Source organism: Callionymus lyra, chromosome 11, assembly GCF_982586985.1.
Source record: "Callionymus lyra chromosome 11, fCalLyr1.hap1.1, whole genome shotgun sequence".
Lineage (NCBI taxonomy): Eukaryota > Metazoa > Chordata > Actinopteri > Syngnathiformes > Callionymidae > Callionymus > Callionymus lyra.
In genome coordinates this window covers 25574320-25600316 of record NC_141828.1, presented here as the reverse complement: position 1 = coordinate 25600316, position 25997 = coordinate 25574320, and the positions used below count along the sequence as shown (strand labels likewise).

The window sequence follows — 25997 nt, the reverse complement described above, 5'->3', positions numbered from 1 at the left end:
ATGTCTGATGGTTCATTTTTCTGCTGTCGAGCTTTGAGGAAAGAAAATAATAGTTTGTGGTGGAAGGAAAAACGCAGACTAAATGAATCATGATACTCAACACAATGTTGTTTTAGCCTAGATAATGTGCTGAAGAAACGACAAGCTTGTTGGGGGGGAGAGATTTCCCAGAAGGCTGCTCAGACTGCAGTCCTGTCCTCAATATCAGCAGTCAGCTGTTTACATGGACTCATGTGTGTGTGAACACAGTCTGAGGGAGCGTTGAAGGATTGCTTCCTGCTCTGACCTCTGAGGTTCCCTGGATATCTCAGTCATCAGCTCACAGCCACAGATGTGCAGGCCAGAGGATTTAAATCATCTTCGTCAAAGGAAACAATCTTTGACTCACTGACACCGTGATGTGGTGGAGGGTGAGATCCATTAGAGTCGGAAAAAGTCGAACCTCGGCTGACAGGAAGTGAGGTCAAGGGCATGATTGTACTTCCTTCCTTGTCTTTATTAACTAGCCTGTGCCTCCCAGATGAGTGTGACTCAACAAGAAGAGAAGAGACGGATCAACTCTCCTGCTGATCCTGAGGTGATTCATCAATACTTGCTCTGTTCTACATTACAATGTGGTTTGCTGGTCCAACACCCGCATCTAGAGAATTGTCTCGAGACCGCAGAACCTTCCATGTGGGTCAGGCTCTGTTAAAACATGAACAAAAATGTCTGGGATGGTTCTCACGAGTCAGGGGATCCAGGAAGAAAAACATTTTTTTTCTCTATTGGAATCAAATTTAATTCAGAAGGATCCTAAGGATGTATTCAACAGGTGGAGGCCCTGGTGCAGACCAGGAAAATCGCATGTTTCCTTTTCCTATTTACCAAATGTGACACTGGGAACAACATTTTTCCTCATTAGCAGAGATAATCACTGTCCATCCGTCCATCTAATCATTCATTTGTCAGTCCATTCATTTATTTGTCTGTCCAACCAATTCATCCGTTTCTTCCTTCATTCATTTGTCCATTCTTACATCAATCCATTTATTTATTTGTCCACCTGTTCTTCCATTCATTCTTCCATCCATTCATTTATTTGTCGGTCCATCTTTTCATACTTACGTCCATTTATTTATTTGTTGGCCCATATTTTCATTATTACGTCCATTTAATTAATTTCTATTCATCCATTAATTCATTCATTTCTTTATTCATTAATTGGTCAATTAGTTCATTCTCCATCCATTTATTCGTCCGTCCATCCTTCCATTCATCAATCCATATGTCCATTCATTCACTCTTTCATTGGTCACCATCACACATGAGTACACATCCTACAGCTGATGCCATTTGACCCTGGAGAGCCTCCTGTTATCAGTCTTAAGCAGAATTCACAATTTTCCTGATTTCAATCACAATCGTCAGCAGATGACGATGAGTGGGTGAAAGGATGTCACTAGTGATGTTCATGGTCAGCGTCATGAGGCTCACATGTTTCTAGTGATCATGTGACAAACATCTCTTAGTGCAGTTTAGTAACATGTGACCCAAATCCCTGCTTCTCTCTTCCTAACTGGGAGTCAGTGGGCGGCGTGTTAACGGATCTTCACACTGTTTCAGGAACAAGAACAAAACTGAAGTAAATTTAGACGTGGCTGTAGCACAGTTCAGTGTGACTGCTGGTGATGGAAGGACAGATTTATGGAAGTATATCAGTGACATCAGAATATTTATTTTTTATTGAATTGTAGTTGTTTCAACATTTTTTTTTTTTTAATATAATTAAATTCCATAATTGTTATAATGAAAAGGTTGGGTTTTATGAATTATTTTATTTTTAATTGATTAAGGAATGATTTGAGAATTTCAAAATTAAATTAGTTTTTTACACATGGTTTGATATTCTAATTCCAAAAATCTAGTAAATCGTTTTCTAAATTAAATATATATTTAAAAAAAAATGTAATTCAGTAAAAATGTTATTCTAGTGCCATCAGAAAATGCTGGCTGAAAGTTCGACTAAGTAGCAACTTCTTCATATTAATTTAAAAGGCTACGAAATGCGTTATTTTTAAAAATTAATTATTATTATTATTGAATTATTTTAATAATTTCAATATGTGATTAATTCAATTATATTAAAATATTCAAAAAAATTCAACCTTTCAATGTAGAAAAGATTAAATTAAATTATTCAATGCTTAAATAACTACATTTCCATTAAAAAAAAAAGCACCGGAAAGGTTACATTTAACGATTCAATATTCCAATGGCACTGATATATACTTATATACAGATTGTGTTCTTCTTGTTGTGTTCAGTGTAAGAATGTCAAATGTAACAATTATATACATATATACAGATAATATATATGTAAATAACGGTTGTAACTAGAATATATATTACATATATATAAACATTTTCCATAATTCATCATATAGTCATATAGTTTATATCAACAACAACACACATCAAGGTTAGATTATCACAGCGACTACACAACATTTCACAGTTAACTATACTTCTAATCATCTACAAAAAGATAAAAGAGTTTATTGTTCGACACGTCATCCTTGATTTGAGTCAGAAACTGCTGCAGAGGGGTGAGCATAGATCCTTGGGGTGCACCACCCTGTGGGTGTGGTCCATTGTTGAGTGATTTCCCAGTTTTACCTTCAGAAACTGGTGATCCTTTGGCAGCCTTTTTGTTTTGTTGAAGTGTGTGTCTTCTTAACCGTTGTGTCATTGTTTGCATCCTTTGGTTTTGTACATTTCCAAATGTCTTGTGAGGTCCTCGATACGCATGTTCTTCAACTGAACCAGGTGTTCTAACCGGCTCACTTTCATTTGAAGGATCTACACACACACACACAAACACGCACACACACACACACACACACACACACACACACACACACACACACACACACACACACACACACACACACACACACACACACACACACACACACACACACACACACACACACACACACACACACACACACACACACACACACACACACACACACACACACACACACACACACACACACAGGTTGTGGCATCAGTGTGTTAAGAGGAAGTGTTGCACATTTGTGTTCTTATGTTTTCTCTTTCTTGACGTGCACATGTGGCAAGTTCTGTATCCGCTGACTGGATTCTGACTCACCGACCATTTGCTGACACAGCTGCCTGACACATAAATATAACACGCACACACACACACACGCACACACACACACATATAGTTCTTTTCTCACAGACACGCACTGATGTAGGTATGACAAACTTTTCCAGTACAGAACCTCAAACGAGGAACAAAAGCTGCCTCCAGATGTTCCAGTGTGTTTTTTCACAGACTGATGTGAGTGTGTGTGTGTTTGTGTCTGTGTTTTTTTTTTACCTCCACCGTCTCCTGCAGAGCCATGATGGCTTGGTCCTTCTCCTCCAGTATAAGCCGAACAGACGGCTCCATGTCTGTGTACAACTGGCTGGAGAGCTGTTGTTTCCTGTGAACACGCGTTTTATTTGAAAAATTCACTCAATTCCCACTTTAGTTTTGTCACTCATTTACTGCCTAAACCATCACATCAACACCAGCTCCATGACATGATGTCAATAAAATTAAAATGATTCCTATTTTAGAGGAGTGCCTGGTACATTGGTGACTCTGCTTTTGGTAAGTAAGTAAGTAATTTTTATTTGTATAGCGCTTTTCTAGACCAGGGTCACAAAGCGCTTAAACAATCAAAACAATATTCAATAAAGTATATACTTTAAAGGGCAAGATAAAACTGATAACGCAACAGGAGTTCCAGAAAATCAAGTGGATTTGAATTAGTACTAGTACTACTGAACACTGGGCTGTGACCCAATCACAGACATCTTTCTTTATGTTTAAGAATAGGAGTCCCTCTTTAGCGGATCCAATCAAGTCTAAAGATCTCTTAAGACGATTATTTTATTTGATGTGAGCTCTGGTTTCTTCCCAATGTAGATAATGTTTTCAACAATTAACAAGTTCTCCAAGCATGGAGGCTGATCAGGCACATCAGGTGCTGCATTCTATGTTCAAAAATAGTCCTTTTAGCACGTCAATGAAAGAACTAAACTAATTAACAAGAGTGTAAATCTGTAGTTGACGGATACATGATACATTGTCATCTGTTTAAGATGCTCTTGGATATTTTCAGATCACAGGATATTAATGTTGCTGCTTCCTACCTGAACTTCTTCATGTCTTCTCGTGTCATCTCACTGTGACGATGATCTGAAAGCAACAGCAAAGTTAACGAAGACAACTTTTCTCTTCTTTTTCTGGGTCCAAGACTTGCAGCATCAGAGGGGAGAAGATGAAAGAGAGTCTCTGCACAGCATTGATGCAAGTCGTCTGGTGATAGAAGAAGCTGATAAGCTGATGCATGACGGGTGTGTGTGTGTGTGTGAAGAAGGACAGGAGACACATCATCAGTGTCTCTTATCACTAGCATTTCTCTGTGAAGTCCTTTGATTTAAGTCCAGCAGAAGAAACATTCAGACCTGAACAGATTGGCCCAAAATTACGTCTTTCAAAATAGCTAGAGAGCAGCTCTCTGCAGTTGTTTTTGGAGACAACCATGGCTAAAACAAAGGAGCTCTCTGAGGAGCTGCAGCTGTGTATTGTGGCTTCTCACAAGTCTGGGAAGGGCTATAAGGCCATATTTAAATATTTTAAAGTTCAGTGCAAAAGTATTATTAAGAATACTAGACGTTGCATACTGTGGAAAAGATAAGAGGACGTGGTCGGAAGCCAAAAGTGACACCTGTTCTGGTCAGCAGGATTGTGAGAGAGTCCAGGATGACCACCAAGAATGAAAAAAAAAGAAAATCAAATGTTTTTTTTTACTTCTGAACTTGAGCTGAAATTATTTTGATCTCCGCTTAGGAGTTTCTCTCCCTCAGTTTCTTTGTGTCTGACAGGTGGACAGGTTCGCTTCACCCCCTTATATGGTCATTCATGGGTGGATATTTATACGAATTAGTCATTACCATGAGCTCAGTTTTGGGATTCATCAAATAGTCACGTGTTTACGATCAGATCTGAGTGTTCCACCTGGATCATGAATCTGGAGTAGGTTTCTCGGAGAGACCTTTATGTGAAAATCTACATGGAGATTTACTTGCGCTTCATGAATTTGAACGAATGAAACTAATTTGGAAGCAAATACGGACACAAAATGATAATTGAACAAATTCACCTGCAAGAACCTTTTCCTGGCTCCTGGTGTCAAAATATTCCAAATCCTATCAAAGAAGAAAGAAAAATGTTAGCACAGTAATGGTTTGTGTTTCAGGAAACATGTTTAAAGAAACATTCATACTTGTTTGTTGTCTGAACTTTGCTCCATTTTTTTCTCAATCTTGTCCCTGAGGCCGATCAGCACCGGCTCGATGGCTCCTGGCGCGCTCAGCACGATCTTCCTCATCGTCTCTTCAGGAATACTGTACTGCAACTTCGAAAACACCTTTCTGTTGACAACAAAACACAAACTTGAGATCACACATGTAAAAACACTTAATAACTTCCTCTATTTATGATAGTACATGAAACAACTAAACTAGTACTTAAAATACTTACATTAGCAAAAGTATGTATAGTCTACCAAAGCATATGTACTTTCTTAACTCAACACTTCCTAACTAATCTCTATACTGCCAGTGTACTAGGTATATACTATTTTTTTGAAGTACATTTTTATCTATACTACTGATGTTGACAAACACAACATATTTCTCCTCACACTTCACAAATAAAACTGACTTATTTAGTGACTTACTTACAATAGATGAATCAAACATCAAAGGAAAGATACAGTCTTTTTTCCAATTTTTTTGCCAAAATATTTTGGAAGGACTTATTCAATAAAAAGTTAAGTGTTTCTTCTTTGTGTGTGTCTGTATTTAAGGTACATACTGTAAAGGTAATGCAAGTGCGCACATATACTGAATGGCACATGTACTATTTAACCTTCAGCCCTACATGATCATACACATTTAAATGTATAATATGATTAATGCACCTAAGCAAATATGAATAATTCTGAATCATCACAATAATAGAGTTGCCCAAAGAAGAAAGAAGTACTTGAAGCACACCATCATTTATTGTACTAATAAAAAATGTATAATAAAAAGTATACAATTACAATTGTGTATGAATATTATGTATATACTTGCAGTAAAACTACTGTGTCTTGTGCTACTGGAGACCCATCAAAGGATTAAATTAGATGTTAAGATGTATGTCAATCTGAGCTCTGTGTCATATCGTTATTGATGAAATGGATTCTATACCTGTTTAGAAGGTTCCAGTTACTGATCTTCTGCTGCGTGGAGCTGGCAGGTGTGTAGTTGTGCATCTCCACCAGGTTGGGAAAGAAATATTTAACAACCTCAGCAGCCATCACTGTGAAAGAGAAAGAGTGAGAATGTCTGAGATAAAGAAATAATCGGTGATGAACACGGAGTTAAGCTAGTTAGTTAGCACCAACCCAAATAACTACCTCCGTCACTAAAGTCTCTCGTTATGTTTCTCTTGGGCCTTGATAAAGGTATTTTATCGATCCAGGCGTATAAGTCTTGAAGCGCTTCTAAGTTATTGACTCGAGTCATGATTTAAATTACAAATACAATAAACTTTGTAAACCAGACCAACTGAGCGTCGCCTCGGTTGTTTACAGCGTTGCTAGGTAACCACACACGACAGCGTAAAACGCGCTTCCTAGTTACAACCGTTATTTACAAATTGTATCTATAACTAAACTATATATTTTAGGACACGTATAATTTGAGTTATCTACCTCCATCACTGAAGTCTCTGGTGATGTTTCTTTTAGGTCTGGAAACAGGTATCTTGTCTATCCAGACGTATAAATCATGTAGTTCTTCTTTGTTAAATTCTGTTTCCATCCTCTTGAAGCAAACGATGGGAAGAGTTTCACTTTATAAACACATCAACTACAAAGCTGCCATGTTAGCTTTGATCGTCGACGCTGTGGTCACTGTTGCGTCATCGTTATTCAAAACCAGGGGAAAAAAACGTTATTTCTTCGCTCAGGCGGCGACACGACACGAGGTCCATGTAAAGCAACCACAACAAGTCGAATTGGTGGATTCATGGTAGTGTTTTTCAAATACTTTTTATCGTCATTCACCAAGAATGGAGTGAAAATAGTTTCTGATAAGCTCTTATAATATTGATGATAATAACAACAACAATAATAATAATAATAATAATAAATGATATTCATAAGTGTGATGTTAGACAAGCTGCACATGATCAAGCTTTTAAGTCTATTATTCCAACATTCTCAACAAAGACAAAATTAGAATTTCAAATGAATATTAATTGATTTATAATTATACTTTTTTGGGGGGGGGGAGGGGGGGACGTATTGTGACGATCTTCAAGAGGTAATGGTTTTGATGTAATGATGCAAAATTCTTATCAGAATCAACTTCATCAGGCATGTGCCAGTATCGTATGGTATTATTTCACCATAAAAACATTCAGTTTTTATTGTAAAAAATAAGCACTGTCATGTCTTTGAGAAAGCTTAAACTTTAACTTGCCACCCAGCTGGGTGCGGTCCACTTCCTCTAAAGGGGAAGATACCCGCCACACTTCCTCCAACTGATTACTCAGCCAGAAAGGTGGCTGCTTGGCGATGTGGTTAGAACCTGTAGAATTCGTAGAACCTGAGATCATGATCTCAACTCAGGAGTTTCATTTGGTGCTCGCCCTCAACCGCTTTGCTATTGGTTTAAACCCAAGGGGAATCCCGACGGGATCAATGTACCCCCAGCTGGACGCCGCTCCTGACAACGGCATGACTAGGGCCCTGCCGGCCCAGGATCCAAATCCACTCGAGCCACGGGCCTCGGGGGTATGGCATTGCTCAAAAACAGTATGAGCTCCTGACCTGTCGCCAGTATGAGGAGATAGGCTTTAGTGAAGGTTGAGGTGGACACCCAAGTTGCGAATTAGCAGATGTCTTCTGCTGCAACACCCCGCAAAAGTTCCACTGAAGCTGCCACAATGCCCCTAATTCGCTAGCAGACTATCCACTCGCTGCCTGGTATGCCTGGATAATGGCCGATCTCACCCAATGTGAGACCTCTGAGGGGAGACCGGCTCACCCAGACAACATCTTCTGTGGCAGATGAATAAGTTAGTAAGTAAGTAAGTAAGTAAGTAAGTCATTTATATTTATAGAGCGCTTTTCCAAACCAGGGTCACAAAGCGGGTGAAGGCGATCTTGACCTGGGTCCAAGTGAGGCGGCGGTTGGAAGTCTCACAGCGTAAGAGTTGTTGCCCGGAAGGAGGAGTTGAGAACCTTTGAACGGAACGCTGGGTTTGGATGCAATGACCCTGATGACTCCTCAACTCAAAAGAAAAGACACTGGGGTAATGGGGAGAGCACAAAGTTCACTCGCTCTCTTCGCGGATGTCAGGACCAGAAGGATTTTAACCTTAAAAGACAAAATGTCACTCACTCACTCACTCACTCACTCACTCACTCACTCACGCACCACCAGAGGAGGGTGGGTATGTGCCGAAGCACCCGACATGCCTCGTTGCTATGGCTGATGCGAACACTCTCAGTGGCGCCACAGTCCGTCCGTTATCCGGCAAATATTGCAGGAAAGACAGGACCGCAGAGATCAAGCACATCAGGAGCTGTGGTCCAGGGACCTGTCTGCACACCACTATTAACCTCAGACTTTCCTACTTCGAAGCTTCGCTCCCTAAACCAAGGGCCTCCCCTTGGTTGCGGAGGAGGGAAGGGGAACAGTTGCCACCCGGCCTAGTGCGGGGCAATCAGAGGTCCTGACGGAGAACCAAAGAAGACATTTGAAGTTCTCCTTGTTGGTGAAGAGGTCCGCAACCGGGTGACCGAACAAAGACCACATCTCAGCAGCCACCGGTGACGGTCTGCCCACACTCAGAAGGGCTGGGGATCTGACTCCACCCTGGCAATTCACGTACGCCACGGCGGTGGAGCTGTCTAATAGTACTAGGACGTTGGACTGTGACAGTTTGGGAGAGAGGAAAAGCAGGACGTTGTGAATTGCTTCTTAACTCTAGCCAGATGATGTGTCTTTACAGACCCTGCTGGCGTAGATCTGACCCGAGATGCCTCCCCAACCTGTCAGAGATGCGTCTGTGAACACCAGAGTGCAATGAAGGGCGCAACCTAATGGAACTCTCCGTCTGAGGTTGGCTAGAGCGTTCCAAAACTTGATGTCCTGCAAAACCAGAGCAGGAAGGCTCACTTTTCGACCTTGGTCCCACTTTGGGTCTAGCTTGTGATTACCAAACCATCTCTGGAGCTCCCTCATATGCAGCAAGGGTGGCAATATGGCTCAACACCTTCTGTGTGTGAGTGTGACCTGAGTTGAAAAGGAGGGAGTGCTTTATAGAAAGTGGACTGCACCTAGATGGGTGGAGAGTTCATTAAGCTTTATCAGAGACGAGATCGGGTGCCTCGGGGGTAAACCAATAGCGAAGCGGTTAAGTAGAAGCTAGAGAAGCTAGTAAAGCTAGACATAAGGCGTTAATGCTTATTTGACCTTTTGAATGAGCAAACTCTTGGTATTTTAATCATTTTCACATCATCAAAGTTTGGACAGCCCTGATCTATGTCATCAAATATAAAAATGTATATTATATAATTAATTGAAAAATAAAATGTGTATTTAATGAAGCAAAAACGTTCCAGGAAATGGAAAAAAGAGTTGATGAGCTCTGAATACAGCATGAGACATTGACTAGATGAAAGATTTATTTTAAAAAACAAACTGTAAGTAAAAGTGGAAAAAAGGCATTTATTTTAGAAGTAAATCAACAGACACAATCAACATCTTAATAAATACAAACAGGGTAAAGGTGATTTGAGAAAATAGCACAATCTGTTTTCCATGAGGAGCTCCATGTGTAGAAAATTCAATAAAAGATCAAATTGATCAGTTTAAGGTGCCCACTTTGTTGACATGTCCCTCAACAGAGCGTTTGGAAGGCAGTACCGTGTTGAGGAAACGTTACAGCATCACAGTTCTGGCTAAAGTGTTTCAAGCAGTTTCCCTTCAAAGCGTCATCATGGCGGCAGCCGCTGGTGGTCGGAAGAGCACAGAACTTCCACAGCTTTCATTTCAAATAAGGCTTTTTAAGAAGCAAGACTGGAGACGGAGATCGTCCACGAGTGCTGCCGATCCTTCACTGGATCTGGTCTGTAAACGGTCCTGCAGAAGAACGTCTCCTGAGTCTGAGCTGTGACAGCATAATCGCCGTCATCATCTGGGTCTGGTTGGAGGCATCAACGCAGCTCTCCCTGCTCGCTGTCACAACACACAGTGAGGATGAGCAAGGACAACAGATGATTGATGTGAGTGACTCACCAGCTGAGTGTGTGGCAGCGCAGGAGGACCTGCAGACGGCTTCGGTTTGACTGGAGGCATCAGAGGTTTAGTCTGTGAAGAGAAATAAAGAAATTATTTTTATTATTATTTATTAGAATATGAAAATATTGAAAATAATTTAATTCAATAGTTATATAAAAGCATATTAAAAGCTGGATTTAGTTGGGTCTCTTGTCAAACTTACATTAAATAAAAAAGAATTAAAACAGAGTTTCCCATTTTAATTAAAAAATAAATGTTCTAAATTCAATATGTATTCCACCTGTTAATATAATACATATAAAATCAATTATTTGAGAAAGATATTAAATGCCATAAAATCACAAACTCTGATGACACTGATATACTTTCATAAGCTTACCATCTTGGCAAGTGGTGGTAAAGGTCTGGATGGAGGGAGTGGCATCTTCTGGTAAAACAAATAATGAAAAATAAAAACTTATTTGTACAGCAAAAGATTCTGGACAACGTCAGTGTTTTAATTCATTTTATTAATTAATATTATTTTTTAGAAGATTGTGGATGGGAGTTTGTTTGGTATTTATTTATCATCCTTGAAACTAATAAAAGATAAGTTAATGAGAAGCTATTCAGTTAAATATTCTTGAGCAATGTGTGTTTCAACTTTTTTATGAAGCAGTCACATGATGAGGAGGCCCATCATGCTGCTGTTAACAAGCATGTTTCTGTGTGAAGCTCAGACTGTGTCCCTGTTGGACGAAACATTCGGTCCACGATGAGCACAAACCTTACCAGTGACATCATCCAGTTACGCCATTCACAAGACTTTCATCAACATTTTAACACTAACTAAATGTCAACATTTAGAAATGTTTCTTCATTATTATTATGTAACAAGGACATCAACATTTCTAGAGTTTGGAATTTTTTTTCCTCATCCACTTGTATGGCTGTTCTCACATCATGGGCGTTTACCTCAGTGTAGATGGGCTTAGTTTGAGCCGGCAGTGACACAGGAAGCCTCAGAGCCTAAAAGATAACAAGATTAAGTCAAAAATTAAACATCATGAAAGATCGAAACAGATGGTTTAATTAAATATATTTAACCTGTTTAATGAAGGAGGGCTGAGATGAAGCTGGAGGCTGCAGGGGAGAAGAACCACAAAGAGATTAAACATACAAAGAACTTGACAAATATTACACAGTTGGTAAACAATATTAATAAGTAGAATATTATGGGTTTTGATTTGAACCTCTACATATCACATGACAAACGAAATAGATAATAGAGAAACATATATATTTTTTATTTGTTGAAAAAAACGTTTGATTATAGTTGAAAATTGTTTGATTATAGTTGGAAATTATTTTATTACAGTTGAAAATTGTTTAACTGCAGTTGAAAATTGATTGATTATAGTTGAAAATTGTTGGATTACATGTTTTGATGGTGGTTGAAAACTGTTTGATCACAGTAGAACATTTTTTGATTCTATGTTTAAAATAAAATAGTAAAAAACATTTTTTTAAACAGAAACTGATGAAAAGAACAAGATGAGACGCAAATAAGAAATACTACTAAACTACTATGCAAACCTGAGGTGCAGCTCTGCAGGGTTTAAACTGGACAGACGCCGGGTTCAGAGGTTTACACACTCGAGTGTGTGAAGACTCCACAAATGTGGGCTGGCTGATTGTTGTGGATCCTAGTCGGGGGCTGCCGGAGTGAAACAGTGGGTTGGACTGACCTGAGGTAGTTTGGATGCATCTAAAAACATCAAATAGTTAAAACAAGATAAAAATAAACAAAACCCTAAAATCTTGTTGTTACCTTTTCACAGGTTTTCTTTTGCGGAGAAAACACATGACACTTCCAATGATCAGCAACAAGAGTGAGAGAGAACCCACAGCCAAGGACACGATTAATGCTAATCCAGCTCCTGCACATACACACACACACACACACACACACATACACATGCACACACACATACACACATGTACACACACACACAAAAAAAAACACACACACACACGCAAATACACACAATCAAACAAAAATCAAATGATTTGTTTCTATCAAAAAAGGTTGTTTTTATCAAAAAACCGTTTCATTAACGAAAATACTTCAGAACTTTTTAAAATTATAAAAACTTTTTGAAGAAATTAATTCTTCAAAAAACATGTTTAAATAACTTCTTGGAGTTAATAATAAAGAAACAAATATTTCTTCCTATTCGCGGATGAGCAATGAGTAATTGAGAAACTCCAACGTCAAGTCACCTCAAAGGTCAATGAAACGTACCCTGAGGGAGCTCTGACTGCTGGACATCACAGAAAGGTGGAGCCCAGCCTGGGTCACAATGGCACCGACTCTCATGGTCACAAACCTGCCCGGAACATTTTGATCAGAGAAACTGTCGATCAAATGTGCTTTAGTCCGTCTCACCCCGCGGTCGTGACATTTGGCCGAGCAGTCGTCGGTCCCGTACGCTCTGATGCTGCTCATGTCCTGACACTTCTGGTTAAAGCACACCATGTTGTTTCCACACTTGGTCCCAGTGGGCACCAGGCCAAAGTCAGTGGGATAGTTGTCGTCGGGGTTCATCGTGGCCTCGTTGCAGACGTTGTTTCCCAACTGATAGAAGGACTTCCTGGATGTCACTGGGAATTCCCAGCCCCCGGAGCAGTAGAGGGTCCCGCAGGATTGATCTCTGCCGAAGACCACACGCAATCATTCCCACCACTTCCAACATCTTAATATTTGATTCACTTCCGAACTTCTGGACTTACTGGATCGAACATCTCTGGCCGAACAGCTTCTTCCGACAACTTCCGTACTTGTAATAACATGCATCCACGGATACTTGAGCGTCTACGAGAGAGAAAAACATTCAGATTTCTTCACATAGAATAAACACTTTTTTTTTAACTCTTGCAAAGCTTCAACTGTTGCAGTGTGAAATGGAAGTGTATCAGTGGCATCAGAATGTTGAATTTTTTTATGTAATATTTCAAACATTTTTTTTTTTCATCACAATACTGTATCGATATTCTAAAGCACTGTATTGATTTTTTTGTGTGCATTCAGATCATATTTTATTTAGTTATTTTATGTTTTTTGTTTCAATTAACTGTGTATTAAATAAAAACAATTTCCTTTTTTTTCATCTTATTTACAGTCATCACATCCTCCGCAACTAAAGGAACTATGAAATCCCAAGAGATTGCGCCGTTGACTGAGGACAAGAGGATACAGTGGACTCCAGCAGCTTTTGAAGCTGATTTTTGGACATATTTTGGTTTAAAAACAAATCAAAACAGTTACGACTTCGTCAAGAGTCATGTGGTCTGTATATTCTGCAACACCAGAGGCAAGTACTAAACTATACTACAAATATATATATATATATATAGTCCCATAATGCACTGCTAAAGTTAGAGGAGCCAATGACACAGAATGTTGTTTTATTTGAACCCTATATTTTCAGGTTAACATTAAGGGGGTGTCACCTGGTCCCCACAGTCTCTTGCAATGCTGCTGTTTCGAAGGACACTGGCCATTGTAGCAGTAGCCTCTTCCACGGTTGCAGGACAGGCCGTTCTGAGTGTAGGCGTCCGCGGGACAGGAGGCCGACAGCCCGGTGCAGAACTCGGCCAGATCGCAGTCTCCAGCTTTCGCTCTGCAGACGCTGCCTGTCGCCTTCAGCTGCGAAGAGAAAGACAACACAGATGGTGACGTACCAGACACCATTCTAAACCAGTCAGACAGCAGTGGGCTTTGTCTGGATGTAGAAGCTAACACATTGCTCCATGTGACTGCAACACAGAGTGAGTGTTGTTTACTTGACAGTCGTGGCAGCATTCTCCGTCAGCGCACTGGGCTCCCTCCTTCAGGCGGCAGGTTGAAGCATTGCAGCAAGTATTTCGACATTCCTGGAAAATTCAAGTTTGTAACATCAGTTTGGTACATCATGTAAATAAAGCCGTCTCACTTATTCACTGGGTTTCCCGAGATATAACTTGACAACTGGCAACTGCTTGTGTGACAAAACTGATTTAAAAATAACAATCTTGTGACCAGCGAAGACGACAGTGACCAAGCTTCAACAAATGTAAACATTGTTTACAGCTTCAGAGGCAAGAAACAAAGTGTCTTGTGTTAGGAGGCAGACGTGTGAACTACAGAGATTCTTTTTACCCTCAAATGATCTTCAAAGAAAGGGATACTCAGACTCCCATAAATCTGTTGTATAAATATCTTCTATTACAGAAGACTAATCCTTACTCCAACTCTAACCCCTAAAACTAATTCTAGCCCCTTACCTTACCTATAACCCGTACCTAGTAACCCTAACCCAAATCCTAACCCTAACCCTAACCCTAACCCTAACCCTAACCCTAACCCTAACCTGTAACCCTAACCATATTCCTAACACTAACTCTAACCCTAAAACTATCCATCACAGTATCCGTAACCCTAAACCCTAAACCCTAACCCGTTACCCATTACCCATAACCTGTAACCCATAACCTGTAATCCGTAACCTGAATTTATACCCTAACACTAAAACTAACCATTAACCTAACCCTAGACCTAACCCGTAACCCTTATTCCAACCCTAAACTGACGATAAACCTAACCCTTACTAACACTTAGCTAACCTGTAGTACCATCATCACTGCTTCATGGTCTAACAGAGAAACTCCACAAAGACTATTGGAGCTCATGTCAGATGACGAGGATGACAGAAGAAGAGTAAACACTTCAGAGTTCGGGCGGCATAGCTCAGACGTTACAGTTGTTGGCTTGAGTCTTTGTGTTCCTGATCAAGACAACTAACCCAGATTGCTCCTGCCTCGCAGCCTACTCACATCAGTGTGCGGATGTATGTGTTACATTTTACAAAAAAGAAGGACCCACCTCCACAGTACCGCAGTCACACTCCTCTCCAGACTCCAGGAAGGCATTTCCACACACCGGGCCGCCCAGGATTCTTTTGGTTGAGGGGGAGTCCAGCAGACAAGTGGGGTTCACCTCCTCCAAGAACCTAGTGAGCTGCTGCTGGCTGCAACTGCTGAACAGCTCTGGGTACACGTTCCTGCAGAGACGGTCCGATTTGAAAGTCCATCAACAGAACCAGTGGCAACAAGTTATTTACCCAACACTCTCTGACATGATGCATCCTCTCTTAGTCGTCACGGAACCACAGACGCAATTTTCAGTGTCGTGAGATAATCCCAGGTTGTGTCCCATCTCGTGAGCGATGGTGGAGGACACACCGATTGCATTGTTGTTATGGTCCTGGCAGCAGATGATAGGCATATAATGTCGTCTCTGTCATCTTTGTTCAAGTCTTTACCTCATTAACCGCTCCAGAACTAGCCGTGCACATCGCGTTTGTGTTCGCGAGACCGACAGTGGAGCCGTTGAAGTCCAAACCTCTGGAGGGGAAGATTTTCAATCACATGAGGGTCCAAATATTTGAACCATGTAAGTTGCAGGATAAACAAAATGTATATTAACTAAACTTACTATACTTACTTACTATAACAGGATGCTAATATTATTTCATAATTATCTTTATGTTTGATACCATTTCGAAAACAAGTTTCTTGCTATTAATTACTTACTTACTTTCAACATTACATGAATTTTTATTGGAAGTCCTAGTACAATACTTTCTGTTCCTTATCTTATATTAAACACTTAATCATCATTGTAGGTCACAAAATGAACATTAATCTACGTTAAGTAAACCATCTGATTTGGTGGGCAGGATCTGGCCCCCTGGCCTTGAGTTTGACAAAAGTACATCTCAACAAAAGTCAAAAACTTGAGTGAAACTAAAGGAATTTTAGAGGAAAAAAAAATTGTTTTCATGAAACTATCTGACTTTTACATCAACAAGATCTTCACCACTGTATGTAAAAACATACACCAGTGAATGTAAAGACATAATCTGGTGTATGTTTTGGACTCACTCTTCACTTTTTTAAATCGGTGTCAACACTATTTTCAGCCTCTGATGCTAAATAAAGTCTTCATTAACAGACTCACGTGATGAACTGAGCGTTATCGTGTTTGCTTCTCGGGACCAGGATCCTCTGACGCCACTCCAGGAAGCGACTGAGCGTCTCCTCCGGGTTGCTGCTGACCACTATCTGATCTGAGTAAGACCAGATGTCCAGACTGACCAGCATCACACGGACACCCAGCGCTCGGTACAGCTGGAACAGAGGAGCAGGTGGACGAGGGATGACAGTGATGAGATCGTTTGGAAAGATCCAGGAAAAACCCATTAAGGTCTAAGACGTCATGTGAAAACTCAAGCATGAAGATTCACAGCTCGAGTTGTATTTTCACAAACTTTATTTATCGATCTGAATTACAAACTGTGAACTGTTTTCAGTTGAGAAAACAAGTAACTTCCTGAAACTCCTGTATCTTTCTATACAAGTAAATTATCTTTTCTTGTCTTCCTTTTTAGGAAGTATTTTACATGCAGTGTCGGCACATGATCCTTGACTCACTTGAGACATGTGACCTTGGGTCAGCCTGCTCACGTACAGTGCATCATAATCAGTGACGCTAAAACTGCTAATGGCGCGTCACTTTTTCTGACTCACATATTTATTAACCCTTGTGTTTCTGGGTCAAGGTGACCCAAAGGCCTGAAAACAATTGTGCTTATTGGTATCCCTTGTGTTGTCTCTGGGTCAAGATGAACAACAACACAAGGGATAGCTCAAACACATTTCTTTTAGGGCTTTCGGGTCACCTTGACCCAGACACAACACAAGGGGTAAATCAGAAATGTACATTTCAATTGTTGCAGGAAATGATTAGACATGACAATTTGTATAAAATGCCCTAAAATGAAGAAATATAAATAAAAAAAAAACAGTTTTACAATTTGAAAACAACCCAAGTCAAGAGAGTCAAACTACGTCTAAAAATGCAATGAGAATTTCTTTTAAATAAATATATCTTATTGTGACAAACACAATTCTCTATCTCTCTGTGTCTCTCTTCTCTCCACCTCCCTCGCAGCCATGCACAGCAAATAAGTAAGTAAACAATGGTTATTTCTAAGCGCCTCTCTTCTTCTTGCGGTTTCTGCCTGTTAAATTCAAGATGACTATTATTTAATATATAAATAGTTTCAGATCCTGATTCTGATAAAAGGAGGTTGCTTTTTCTCGCCACGGTCTTCTATTATAAAGTTTAGTTGAATTGAATAAATCTATCAAAGGGAAATCAAATTAGCTTCATGATCTCAATTAAGTGCAGCATAAGTTAAGGTGTTTCCTTATGTGTGTCAAAACACTACAAAAGCATTTTTGCGATTTATCTTAGAACAAAAAAAAAGTTTTTTTGTGTATAGAATAATATTTTAGGTTAAAGTACCTTGTCAACGTGGTTTGCTATCTCCAGCACTCTCGCCTCGATGGCCTTCTTACTTCTAAACTTCTTGTACTGAAAAGAAACAATGTTTTAAGAACAAGTTTTCTTTCTAAGAAAGAATAGAAAAAAGCAAACCTCAGAGTTGTCGACCACCACTGCCAGCTCCACCGTTCTGGGTTTGGTTTTTTGCTCTTTCGTTTGCGGTCGACTCTTCTGGATGACACAGAGGAAAAGGAGCTTTGCATGAACACATTTTGTGTCTTTTTATGTTCACTCTGACTGACTCAACAATGAAGGTAAATAAATCATTACAAAACAACAGAAAAATAAAAGTAATTGAGTTTCAATACATGTATTACGGTTATAGTATTTAAAAAATATTTTATTGAGTTGGTTGAGTATAAAAAAGATTATTAAAATTACATCTAAATTCATTTTATTACAATCAAATAAATGAATATAGAAATTTAAACTAATTTTACATTACATTAAATAAAAACCAACTGTTTTATATTTTCAGTTTAAACTAAAAAAAAAAAAAATGGTTTCATTAAACATATTATGTCGACTTTATGCACTTGATTGTATAAGGTAAAAGCATTTCAATGGATTTCTTACACTCAACTAACCAAATACAATTGTGCGCAAATGATTATAATTTCAATTCAATTCCATGGTTTTTTTTGAGTGGATGTAAATGTAAATTAAATACATATCCATATTGGTCTATGTCAGGTTTCCCTAGCATTTTTTGCTTTAATTTCAGCATTGTGAAAGATAAAAACAGTTAAATTAAAATAGAATGACCAACAAAAAATATAGTTAAGTGCATGAAAAATACATCTCACAATAACGCTGAATCAGCAAGAGCTCTAGAGTGATACTCAAGCAGAAAGGTAGTCTCATAAGCAGTTTGTTTTTTACTTTCTTTCACTTTTTTTTTAATTTTCACTATTTTACAGGTTTCTTTTTCTTTTCTTGACTGAAACAAGCGTCTAGTTGTGTCAAGAGTCACATGCTAATCTAGAGAAACTTTAAAATGAATACCATTTTTCCAAAATAAAACAACTTTTAGACAGGGAAAATCAATACTGTAAACCAAAAATGTTTTTTTTTGCTCGATATTAGATGCTTCATGACTATTACTAGTAACTAAATAGTAAATATAGGATATCTTGTTTTTAATCATCCAGTAGATAGATAAATACCTAAATAGAATAAATACATAAATTAATATATATTAAGAGTCAAAAAAGTGAACTTGTGTCTTTACCAGACTGCTGAGCCGAAACAGTCCAGAGGGACGAGCACCGTGATCGTAGAAAGTGGTTGTGTTTCCATGGTAACAGGAGCTCCTCTTCACCCTCAGTTGGTCGTGGTGGTAGACAGCATGAAGACGCTGGTCGTCGTGGAGAGTTTCTGAGCCTCCGCTGGGTAAAGGCTCGATGAGGTACGTCTGGTCCTGGAGATGAATGACACCCCTAAAGACACATTTAAACACAGTCAATAAAACTACTGGTGTTGTTGCTTTCCAAGCACACCAACTATGTATATCAGTGTCATCAAAATATTGAATTTAACATTTAAATGTTGAAACTTGTAACTATTGTTTTTTAAATAATTAAATTCAATCATTTTATATTGAAAGGTTGATTAGCTTTCATTGAATAATGGAATTTAAAGATGTCTTATAGTTTCTTATAGTACATATAGTTTGATATTCTAATTCCAATAATTCAAAAATAAGATTATCTAAATTTGACATTTTCCAATGTGTAGCCTTTTAAATACAATATACAAATATTGGTATAATAGTGCCACCAGACAAACAATATTCAATTTAGAAAAACTTTTTTTTTAATAATTGGAATTGGAATATCAAACTTAATGTGTAAAATAAAAAATTAAAAATATTCAAAGTTACATACATTTTTTCAAAAACGAATTCAACATTTCAACATACAAATAATAAAAAAATGTATTGCTCAACCCTTGTCAAGGTATTCCTTGAGATTCCTTGATTAGACAACACACAACACAAGGGATACCAAAAATACATTTGTTTCCGGGCCTCCTTGTCACCTTGACTCAGAGTTAACACAAGGGTTAAAAACAACAATGAATTTTTTTTTAACAAGATTCAATATTTGGTCTTTTCATGTCTTAAAGTGTCACATATTTGTGCTTCTGTTGGTCACACTGGTCATGAGTCCGACACACATTCCAGTCTACACACCATCTGAGGACACAACAAGATATTGTAATGAACACACACTTGATTCCTGAGCAGAGTTCCACGCTGACGGAAGAGTCCTGCAGCCCGACGACGTGTCCGTGATAGTAACAGTGAGCCTGTCAACGCAAGAGACACGTCAGTCAAGTCAGGGTGTGAGTCGTACACAGATGGACCAACACCGGCTGTCAGAAGAGGAAGCTGTGACCACAGTGTACATTAGGAAATCAAAGAGAGGCAATGCCTTGCTCAACAACCAGGAATCAGAACAATCTGTGGAAATCGGTTTATGAAAGTACTAGTACTACCACTTAGTGTACAAGCACAACAAATACATCTGATTGTAGCAAGTTCTACTTCTAAACCACGTCTCTTACTGAACCTGCAACTTTTCCCATGATCAATACAGTATAGATTTCTTTGATCGACTACTCATTTATCAACCTTCTGTACTAGTACCTTTTGTACTAGTACTTCTGTCACTACTACTGATGAGTAGCTCACACTTCTACTGAGAATAATACTTTTGGCCTTAGTAATTACTGTCACTACTAGTACTACTGTTCTTATGATAGTATATTATATTTATTATTTTTTTATTATTAGTATATTACCTAATACCTACTTGTAATAGTAGTACTCCCCTGAGTAAATGATTATATATATATGATTTCTTTATAATTATTGTTGTTATTATTATACAAAGTACTAATACTAGTACTACTGCTCTTATTATAGTATGTTACATATATTACAATGTTTAATTTTATATTATTATTATTATTAAGGTAAGGTAAGGTAAGGTAAAACTTTATTGATTAGGAGGTCTCCTTCGGGAAATTGTTTTTTTCCAATAGCCAATACATACAACAATTTTTTTTATAAAAAATAAAAAATAAAATAAAATAAGAACAAGAACAAAGAGAAATAAAGAGAAAGAACAAGATGATACAATCTAAGTCTAAAGATAAAGAACATAGATCAAAAAGGATACAAAGACTAACATAGAACAGAACAGAATATTGTTGCTGTTTGTATTAATATTATATTATATTATTGTAATACATTGTATTAGATTATATTATATTGCCTACTAATACCAATACTGCTGCTTCTATTATATAATATTGTAATTTTGCATTTTGTTTCATTATTATTATTGTTGTTGTTATTATGTTTAGTATATTTAAAAACGAATATTATTACTGTACAGTTGACATCTTTTACTAACCTTTCATCTAACTAATAGAACCACTTGATGTACTTCTTCCTCTCACAATATTACTTCTGCTGTTACCTTCATTATAACTTTAACGATTTAACTCATTTTAACTTCAGCTCATATGTCAAAGTCATGGCCCGGAGGCTAGATCCAGCTCTCAAAATCATTTTACGAGGCCCACTGGATATCTGGCTTAAAATTGAAGTATATGAATGTTCATAAATAAAATAAAGATGTCAGTGTTCAAGATAAGATAAGGAACATAGATTATGAACGTCAACAATTATTCAGGGACTTACAAAAGCTAAACAAGCCTTTGGTCAGTCATCAATACCCATGTTTTGTTAAACAATTAAAATGTTTAATAAAACCTACAGACCTGGTGGTCCAGAGTTGATGTGATTTCATCTCCTTGTTCCGAATAATAAGTCACAGACACATCTTGCCTTAGAAGTTCTCTAGAAAAACAAGAAAGTGGAAAAAAGAATGAGAATAAAGATGAACATCATTTTTAAATGCTTAAATATCTCACGTGTTTTTTTCCAGCTGTAATGTGAGATTCTTCCCCGCAACCATGAGGGAGTACTGGAGGCTCTGAGGGTGAATCTGAACACAAAACTAAACATTTAGAGAGAAGTTCTTCTCAAGTGTTTCTCGAGTGTTTACCTGATCATCAAGTTGAGTTGAATCTTTCAGCCTCTGAGGAGTCACAGTCTGGAATTTGATCACGTGAGGTAGAGTCTTCTCAGCAGATGCTGGTCCTGCGAGAGTCCAAGAGATCCACAAGACCCACAGGCCAGCGGTGGTACCCGGAGATGGCATCACATATCCCGGGAGAAGAAGCATGTTTCTCAGCGGACTGAGTCGCTGTGGAGCGCCTGTCACCGAGAGCTTGAATGGAGCTCCAGGTCACTCCCTCTTCCTCACATCCTGGTCCACAGTGAGTCACAGGAAACCAGAAGTTCTCATCTTTATTTTTAAACACACAAATCTAGGTTATGCGACTATAAACTGATTTTCTGCTGCATGTAGCGAAAAAAACAACTTCTGAGCAATTTTCCAAAACTGACGTCAACAAAAAGAAATGAAAGGTCAGTTATTACAACGAGAAGAAAAATAATGTGTTCATATGGCTGTAAGACTTCATCAAGGAGGTACACATTTATTCACATAAGAACACAATTAAAATAAAACGTGATGCATTGAAACATGGTATAATAGGCTGATTTAGCTTAAACGAAAAGCGAGAAAATGAAGGGAAATGAAGCGATCTAATAATAATAACAATTATAATTATTATTATCTGCCGCCATCTAGTGGAATGAACATATTTGATGACACGTAATGATACTAATAGAAAGTCGTTTATAATTCGATTACATTTTTTTTGTGCTTTTTTTTCTGCTAATATTAAGTTGTATAGAGTGTAAACTAGGGTAGAATAGTCGCGCTGAAAATGCATACGTTTAGTGTCAGAATCTGAATCATAAAACATTTAAAAATATTACTTTACATTTTAAAATAAAAAAATAGGTCAACTGAAAAATTAAATTAAATTAAATTAAATTAAATGAGTGACTTACACCTTAAAATTAGCGTAAATTGTAAAATAATTAATTAAATAATAAGTAGCTTTCATATTCGCTGCTTTTCCATAATTGAATATGTATTCTTACTTAATTAATTGCATTAATGGTAATGTGTGTTACCAAATTACGTAGTGGTTTAACTTAAAGAAAAAGAAGATGCCATTGTTTTAGATATCAATGCACGTATTAACCAACACTTTACCAACACAATTTCTTAAATATTAGATTCGACTTACTCCTCTTGACTTGGTGTGTAGGAATGAAAAAATCAAAAGAAACTGTGGCTTTCATAAACGCTGCTGTTGTAAACAAGGCTCACTGAATAAGTTTTCAAATAACATTGTGTCTGAAACCACATTGTGCTCCATATTTATGTATTTTGTAACGTGCAAATCCATCATCATGTCATAACGAATTTAAAATGACATATCAAAGGTCGTTTTATTGTGACTTATATTTTGCGACCTTAATATTTGCTTGTAAGTCTCGCTATGACCAGCAGGGGGCGTTAGCGCGCCACTCAAGGCGACTTCTTCGTGACGTCTCATCCCCGCGACGTTGACAAGTCAGATCAAAACACTGCGGTTCTCGAGCGCGAAGGATCGTTTTAAATAATTCCAAAGCTTAACTTGTAGCAAGAATCAATGGAAGGAGACGTTTTGACAAAGAGTGGAACCACAGAAGAATTCAGTCCAGAAACAAACCCTTTCAACTTCACACCGCAGAGGATCCATGTTGAGCGGGATCACGAGTGGTTCGAGGACGGAGACATCCAGAGACACATGTACCTCCAGGACCTTTACATCCCTGAAGAACACAGTCCGGCCATCAGGTACTTGTGTGTACATCAGTTTATGTTTGTAACAAACAGTATCCGTTAACTATTTTGGTCAATGTGTTGTTTTGAACTTTTAAAGTTTTAAATGTGTATTTTATTTTTAACTGTATATTGTTCTGTTGTTTAAGCGTGTTGTGACCATGGTCTGCGAAAGGTGCTTTACAAATATAAACGATTTACTTAACTCTTCCTATAAATCGCCACTAATACATGTGAAATAAAATGTATTTGTCTTAGGAATCATTTGACTTGTTTGTCTTTCAGGTGGATGATTGTAGCATTTTAAAGTAGAACTCAACATAATACAGAAAGTCGACATTGATGTGTTTCAGTGTAACAGTCTCAAGTACTATTTTATAAAATTCGTAATCTTTCTCCTCTCTATTGATGCATCGCGATATATTTGTATACAATTCTGTATTCAACAGCACATTATCGATTCTTTAACCTTTAAATTAAAATTATTATGTTTGCCTTTCAAATCACATTTTATTTTTATTGTAGATCTATTTTGTTTTAAATTTGAATTAATGTTCAAAATAAAATTATTATACAATTATTATATATTTTATTTAATAATCAGTTATCATGCAAAAATGTATGGCGTTTGTTCATTTTTGTGTGGCAATTAAACTTATGGCCGCTTGATGGCAGCAGTTATTGGGTGCTCCCATCTGAAATTGTGCAATGGCTGAGGATGAGAGGATTCATGCTGCAGCAGCTTGTAAAGCTGATGTTTGTACATATTTTGGTTGCAAAACAAATGAAAGCAGTTATGACTTCATCAAGAGTCATGTGGTCTGTAGATTCTGCAACAGCAGAGTCAAGTACTCAACAATACTACAAATATATCCTTGTTACTACAGTATCACAATGCATCGTATCGTTGACCCTGTATTTTTATGCATATCTTATCAACAGATTTTTGCTAATACACACCACTAATGTTCACTGTTCACATATTGATAATTAATGGTTGCGTTTGTTTCTCAGCTTGTCGGAGTTTGGCTGTCACATCTCCGGCTGCAGGGCCGTCCACAGCACCCTGGAGGAGTACGAGCATCACTACAACTCCCTGCACAGACATGTCTGCTCCTCCTGTCGACGCTCTCTACCATCAGCCCGACTCCTGGACATTCACATTCAGGAGTGGCACGACCCTCTGTTCACCATTTTGGCCGAGCGTCAACACATGGTCAGCTCCTTTTTTGTGACTTTAAACTGTTTAAAAATAAATTTTCAAAGTATATATAGTCACTAGTATATTTGTTCTATGGAAAAAATATACATAAACTTAACGCTCATTTGTTTGTACTGCTACACGACAATTCTACTGACTTCCTATCACACTTGAACATATCTAGATATTCAATTAAACAACAGTTTATCTTTCACAGTATCAGTGTTTGGTGGAAGGCTGCGAAGAGAAGTTCAAGACCAGTGTTCACAGGAAGGATCATCTCATAAAGATTCATAAATATCCTCCTGATTTCAGATTTGATAAAACAAAGAAAGTCGCTGGGTGAGCATGAACTTCCCTTATCTGAACACTAGAGAGCAGCACATGTTTGCTAGTATATTATTAATAATTGAAATCATAAAAACATAATTAAATACAATTATTTATTCGTGTATTTTGCCTGATTAATGTGAACTCAACGTTTTTGTTTATAGAGGAACAGAGAAGAATCATAGTCTGCAAAAAGGGACTGCAATGGAGGTAGTAAACACTGTGTGTGAATCTGCTGCTGCTGTGTTGCCGAACCCTGATGAAATGGAATCAATGGAAGCGGAGTCACCGCTGGAAGAAGTTTTGTTGTTGAGTTCTTCAAATCAAGCCAAAATGGACACTTTTACTGAGACTAATGGTTCAAAAGACAAGAGTGGGGAGCCTCCGAAGCTTCAATATTCATACAGGTGCGTGAAAAGTAACTTTAAACTTATGTTGAATTAATTTGACTCGGATGCCGACGTGCACTTGCTTTGATCTCTGCAAAAACATTTTGAAGTCGAAGCCTAAATTCATGTTATTTACTTTGTTGAGTATTCCAGTAATGCAATAACTTTTTTTATTTATTTGTTAAACTTCTACTTAACCTGAAAGTGTAGATTTATAATCCTTAACTAATGTTTAATTTCCAGGATCCCAACAAACGTGTGTTTTGGTCATGGATCCGTTCGAGGCTTCAGAGGACGCAGAGGAAGAAGGAAATAAATTGCCCTTTTATGATTATATGAGCTCAAATAAATGACTTTTCTTTTAACATGCTTTCTTCTTTTTATCTGCAATATCCTTTATT

The 25997-nt window shown here is 37.9% G+C and overlaps 3 protein-coding genes across 5 annotated transcripts; 1 reads left to right on the top strand and 2 right to left on the bottom strand.

Annotated features, from left to right (window-relative positions):
* Positions 1–2636: 2636 nt before the first annotated feature.
* Positions 2637–6967, bottom strand: spef1 (sperm flagellar and cilia associated 1). Its single transcript, XM_087802613.1, has 7 exons — positions 6828–6967; positions 6322–6433; positions 5349–5496; positions 5226–5271; positions 4213–4258; positions 3392–3497; positions 2637–2841 (listed from the first exon to the last, which is right to left on the bottom strand). Exons 1-7 carry the CDS (start codon positions 6934–6936, stop codon positions 2728–2730), a joined length of 681 nt encoding a protein of 226 aa, XP_087658739.1. The 5' UTR covers positions 6937–6967; the 3' UTR covers positions 2637–2727.
* A 2868-nt stretch (positions 6968–9835) lies between these two features.
* adam8a (ADAM metallopeptidase domain 8a) lies at positions 9836–23198 on the bottom strand. 3 transcript variants are annotated; one of them, XM_087802152.1, is made up of 24 exons: positions 23096–23198; positions 21937–22239; positions 21803–21876; positions 21650–21728; positions 20091–20167; positions 19089–19296; positions 17951–18028; positions 17819–17887; positions 16469–16638; positions 15771–15852; positions 15570–15712; positions 15332–15509; positions 14254–14343; positions 13921–14116; positions 13201–13282; positions 12857–13121; positions 12713–12797; positions 12239–12347; positions 12004–12175; positions 11515–11550; positions 11383–11436; positions 10808–10855; positions 10426–10497; positions 9836–10365 (listed from the first exon to the last, which is right to left on the bottom strand). In XM_087802152.1, exons 2-24 carry the CDS (start codon positions 22114–22116, stop codon positions 10321–10323), a joined length of 2592 nt encoding a protein of 863 aa, XP_087658278.1. In that variant the 5' UTR covers positions 22117–22239; positions 23096–23198; the 3' UTR covers positions 9836–10320. The 3 variants fall into 3 exon arrangements, with proteins under 3 accessions (XP_087658278.1, XP_087658280.1, XP_087658279.1); XM_087802154.1 differs by having other exon boundaries at positions 9836–10358; XM_087802153.1 differs by having other exon boundaries at positions 21937–22200; positions 23096–23190.
* Positions 22150–25940, top strand: znf511 (zinc finger protein 511). Its single transcript, XM_087802155.1, has 6 exons — positions 22150–22210; positions 23362–23691; positions 24691–24892; positions 25095–25219; positions 25372–25614; positions 25840–25940. Exons 2-6 carry the CDS (start codon positions 23504–23506, stop codon positions 25910–25912), a joined length of 831 nt encoding a protein of 276 aa, XP_087658281.1. The 5' UTR covers positions 22150–22210; positions 23362–23503; the 3' UTR covers positions 25913–25940.
* The last annotated feature ends 57 nt before the right edge of the window (positions 25941–25997 follow it).